This window comes from Corvus brachyrhynchos, unplaced genomic scaffold (genome assembly GCF_000691975.1).
Source record: "Corvus brachyrhynchos isolate BGI_N302 unplaced genomic scaffold, ASM69197v1 scaffold280, whole genome shotgun sequence".
NCBI classification, from domain to species: domain Eukaryota; kingdom Metazoa; phylum Chordata; class Aves; order Passeriformes; family Corvidae; genus Corvus; species Corvus brachyrhynchos.
This window is the reverse complement of record NW_008236198.1, coordinates 1,105,232-1,110,254: the sequence shown is the minus strand read 5'-3', so window position 1 is coordinate 1,110,254 and position 5,023 is coordinate 1,105,232. Positions and strand designations below refer to the sequence as shown.

General features: G+C 50.0%; 1 protein-coding gene across 1 annotated transcript in view; it reads left to right on the top strand.

The window, feature by feature from the left end:
* The window catches only part of LRRC7 (leucine rich repeat containing 7), a 107,581-nt gene that overhangs the window by 91,804 nt on the left and 10,754 nt on the right, over positions 1–5,023 (top strand). Inside the window, exons 18-20 of the mRNA XM_017740637.1 lie at positions 2,771–2,882; positions 3,067–3,247; positions 4,149–5,016. Coding sequence (XP_017596126.1) covers positions 2,771–2,882; positions 3,067–3,247; positions 4,149–5,016 — 1,161 coding nt within the window. The remainder of the gene's footprint in view (positions 1–2,770; positions 2,883–3,066; positions 3,248–4,148; positions 5,017–5,023) is intronic.

Below are 5,023 nucleotides of genomic sequence, written 5' to 3'. Positions count from 1 at the left end.
GTGAACAATATTGGCCTGATTTCAGTTGTAACCCAGTAAATAAAACATAATTAAGCTCCATTTGCTTTGCAGATAATTAGCAGACAAACTCAAGCCTCGAGTTAAAGCACGCTCTGAAACTGCAGGTGTGTTGTGATGTAGCTAAAGGCTGAAGGCAGTTTCTGATCCCAGGTAATTGAATTTCAGGTGCACTGCTCACTTCTCATCCTCAGATCAGCTGCTTTCTGATCTCTTCTGGCTTTCCCTGCAATTAATTTGCACGTGTCTCTTCAGAAACTGTTTCTAAATAATGAAAAGGAGCAATCTGGAATGAGGAACTGAATGATTTCAAATCCTCTGTACCATCCTTCACCTTCCTTCACAGCAAGCAAACAATGTCTTGATTAATCCTCAATTAAAACAAACCTTTTCATCATTCTGATTCTTTTTGAAAGATGTGAGTTTTGGCCAAAGAGGAGTCTGGGATTATCTGGGGGCTTGTGCTGCCTTTCCATGAGAAACAATGAGGAATATCAATCAAAACCAGCAAGTCACATCTTTATAGTTCGTGTTCTGGATGTGTTTGGATTGAGAATATCCCACATTTCCTCTGCCCCATCCCTTCCCAGAGCCCTGGGCTGCTCCAAGCAGATTCCAGGAATCTGGTCATTCCAAAAATTCTGTCCCTCCAGATTATAACTTAATGTTCTTGTGTTCTCAGCCTGAATATCTGGGGATATTTCTCTTCCCATTTGTTTCAGTGGTTTGTACCAGGTGTTTTCTCCTCACCACAGTTCTCTGCCCTCTTCCCGTATCCTTCCCCAGTTAATCCTGAGGAATAAATCCTGACTTAACACAATTGCATTCCTCTCTTCCCTTCCTCCTTGCAATTTTCTTTCTATTAGTGACCTTTTTGTTCTTGGCTTTGTAAGAAAAAGGTCCTCTTAAAGAGAGTGGAATTAAATGGAGTATGATTTGGGGTTTTTTACTGCGTATTTCACATATTCACGGCAGATTCACAAATGCCAGAGTGGTTCTTTCAAAAGTGCGTTGGTTTTTGTTGGAATAGCTGGGCTGGGGGATAAAAGGAAAATACTATAAAATAGGGAACTTCATGCACCTGAAAGAGAGCCCTGTGTTCACCATCTTGTCAAAAACGGAGCTGCTGGGTCTTCCTCTCTTACAGCAAGGGGGGCAGTTTAAGCTTAAAACTCCTGGAAGATTCATGGTACAATATTGGGATTCCAGGTTCAAGAGAAAGAAACTAAAGAATCCCCCAAGAGCCCCCTGCCTGACCCTGAGAACACCCCAAAATCACCTCTGGAAGCCCCGGGCAGGGAGGACAAAGCCCAAAGCTCAGAGGTACAGCCAGACCTGGGCTGAGAACTTCACCCTCTGCACTGCTCTGCACTCTGACTGCCCCAGCAATGGAGTTCCACCAGTTTGCCCCACTGCACTGGGAAGGACTGCGCACTGCTCTGCACTCTGACTGCCCCAGCAATGGGGTTCCACCAGTTTGCCCCACTGCACTGGGAAGGGCTGTGCTGCGCTGGGGTTTGGCTGTGGGGGAGTCACTGGGCACTTGTGGAGCACCAGGGAAATCCTCTGCATGGGGAAGGGAAGGCTTGACTGGATCACTCCATGTGGGAATCACCATGGAACTGTGCTGCCTTAAATATGAGCCCTGAGGGGGTTGATTCAACTGAGGACGCCTCTTCTGGGAAGGTCCTGCCTCCAGTAGAATATCAAATACAGAGGGATTGAAATAGCTCTGGTGTAAACAGCATTAAATTCTCCAGGGATAAATCACATGGCAAATGCTTCTACAAACCTCTGTCACTACAAAAAGTAGTGATTGGCGAGCAAACCTCTGAAAGTTTCCTCCTTGTGAGTAAAAACAAGAACACTTTAAAAGCATTGTAGCATTTTATATTTTAACAACATGGATTTGGTTTGGGTACTCCAGTTGAAATTGCATCTCTAATTATTCCGTCTCTCCCCATTGCCTTCCCTCTCCAAACTCACTGGAGAACCTTTCCAACCTGTCAGGGCACAGAGATCCTCCGGTGTCACCCATCCCTGGCTCCCCAGGACGCTCATCCTCCTCATCTCTGAGCTTTCTGCAGGGATCAGAAGGTCCCCAAAACTCCTGTTGGTGCCCTCATTCCCTCCTAGCCACCCCAGGAGCCTAAATGTCCTGATTTAAAATATCTCTTTCTAAGAAAGAGTCCCACTTTCCTCCCCGAGTTTAACCGGGGTTATTTTCAGCACACGTCCTGTTGCGGGGCCTGTGTGAAGGTCAGATGTGCTGAACTCTCTGGCAGAAGTTTATTAAATCCAAATCATTTTAATTCAGCCACAAACTCCTTAGAGACAGAGTCACTTTAATTAAGCATGGCTCCAGGGACAGCTGAATCTCTGGAAGGACTCACCAGAAATAACTGAGAGAGGAGTCCTCCATCCTGAGAGTGGTTTACTCTCCGTTTGTGTAGATTTCCTTCTACTGGCAGCATTTCAGTGACCTTGACTTCATCAAAAATCTTTACACGGCCTTGATGTATCTTGCAAGTTCCATCTGGTTTGCCCACATTTCCAGAACGAGCACATCACCCTCGTTTTGAGGAGGATTTGTGTAGGATTAATTAGAACTTTCTGCTGACAAACTGGCACCACAGTGTGGTGCGTTTGGGGCGTTTTAATGGCCATGAGGAGAAGGCTCTGAACTGTTTGTGTGCTGCAGTTTGAAGTGTTTCTGTTGCCTGTGTTCACTCTGCACTGTTGTGTCCCTCAGGATGCCTTTGGACATCCTGGCAGCGAGATGAGGATAGGGGAGCTCCGTCCTTCCATGCCCGAGACGCCGCTGTACCCCCCCAAACTCGTCCTGCTGGGTAAAGACAAGAAAGGTACTGATGGATTTACAGCCTTTGAGCTGAACTGGTGTGATGGGGGTGTTCCACCTCTGCTTGTAGCCCGTGGATATTTGTGCACATATCGATGTCATCCGTAGTTTTAACTTAAACTGTGTTTTTTCTGGAGTTTCACTGCCGAGTTCCAGCCCCTGAAAGCGTTTGCTGTGTTTTGTTTCAGAGTCGACAGATGAGTCTGAAGCAGATAAGATCCATTGTCTGAATAACAGCGTTTCCTCAGGCACTTACTCAGACTATTCCCCTTCCCAGGCTTCCTCAGGGTCTTCCAACGCGCACGTAAAAATGGGCTCCCTGCAGACCACGGCTAAAGAAGCAGTGAATAACTCTTTGTGGGGGAACAGGTGTGACATCTTTCCTGACACAGCTTCTGCTTGCACTCTGTCCTGTGTGGCCCCTCAGAGTGACCCCGTTAGGGCGTTTGGCTTAAAAAATCCACGTTTTTATGCCATGTTGGCTGTGCAGAGCTGGCCGCCCTCCATATTCCATAAACAGCAGTAATCCCACAGCTGGTGGTTCAGCTCTGTGCCATCTCCAGGCATTAAAGCTCCTGGAGATGGAGCTGCAGCTGGTGCAGTTGGTGTCCCACTGCTGCTGTCCCAGCTCCCTCTGCCCTGGACCTCCAGAAAGGTTCTTGGGAAGCCATAACCTGCGCTGGAAACATTCCAGGACCAGCCTGTCCTGTCTGTGCCTGCCATAAATCCCCTCACACTGTTCCATCCACAGCCCTGCCCCATTAAAGAGCTGGATGGGAACAGGCACAAACTGCCTCTGGTGTCTCTGGTTAAAAAGTGGGGGAAACCTTCTGTCGCACTCATCCATTATTTTTACAGCAGGAAAATCTGTTCATTAATGTGTGGGAACCCAGCATGGAGCCAGCCATGACTTTGAGTGACTTCTTAGCTTCTCCGTGTGTGTCCTGACAGAGTCTGTGCTCCAGGGCAAAAACCTGCTGCCACCGTTCCCGTGCCAGTGGCACGACATCCACGGAGTTTCCAACAGCTTGAGAGTAGCTCAGTTGGTGCTGAAAACACCAAGGGGGCAGGTTTGATTCCTGGACTCAGTGATCCTTGTGGGGCCCTTCCAACTGGGAATGTTCTGTGATAAGAATCCCCGAAGTCTCCCAGTGCGATCCCGAAGCCAGAGCGTAGATGGGAGGAGGCTGACTTGCTTTCCAAGGATGATGAGTGCTGACGTGCTGGGATGGAGGACATTTTATCTTGTTCCCTTCTCTTGTCTTTGCAGGCTGGCCCAGTCGTTCCCACAGCCCCTGGAGACCAAGCCATTGCTGAGCCAGCGGGAAGCGGCTCCGGCCGGGAACGTTCCGGCGCGCCCGGAGCGGCGCCCGCTGAGCGACGCCTTCGCCGACAGCTGGAACGACGGCTCCCACTACGACAACACGGGATTCGTGGCCGAGGAGAGCGCAGCAGAGAACCCCAGCACCAACCCCCTGCTGAGCACCAAATCCAGGAGCTCCTCCGCGCACGGGCGCCGGCCGCTGATCCGGCAGGACAGGATCGTGGGGATCCCCCTGGAGCTGGAGCAGCCCGCGCTCAGAAACACACACGACTCTGAAGTGCCTCCTCCCAATCCTTGGCAAAATTGGACCAGAACCCCCAGTCCTTTTGAAGACAGGACAGCTTTTCCTTCCAAACTGGAAAGCACCCCCAACACCAGCCCTTTGCCTGAGCGGAAAGATCACATCAAGGAGTCTCCCGAAATGACAGGCACTTTCACTCCAGGAATTCCATGGGAATATCACGACTCCAACACTAACAGAAGCCTCACGAACGTCTTTTCCCATATGCACTGTCGCCCAGACCCTTCCAAAAACGTCATCTCCATCAGCAAGAGCACGGAGCGGCTCTCCCCGATGATGAGGGATTTAAAAACGAACAAGTTTAAGAAGTCGCAGAGCATCGACGAGATCGACATCGGTGCGTACAAGGTGTACAACATCCCCCTGGAAAACTATGCATCCGGGAACGATACCGTGGGCCCCCACGAGAGGGTGGACAAGCTGCTGGGCCCCGAGCACGGCGTGCTGAGCATGCCCCGCAGCCAGTCCGTGCCCATGCTGGACGACGAGCTGCTGACCTACGGTAGCGTCAAGGTGCAGC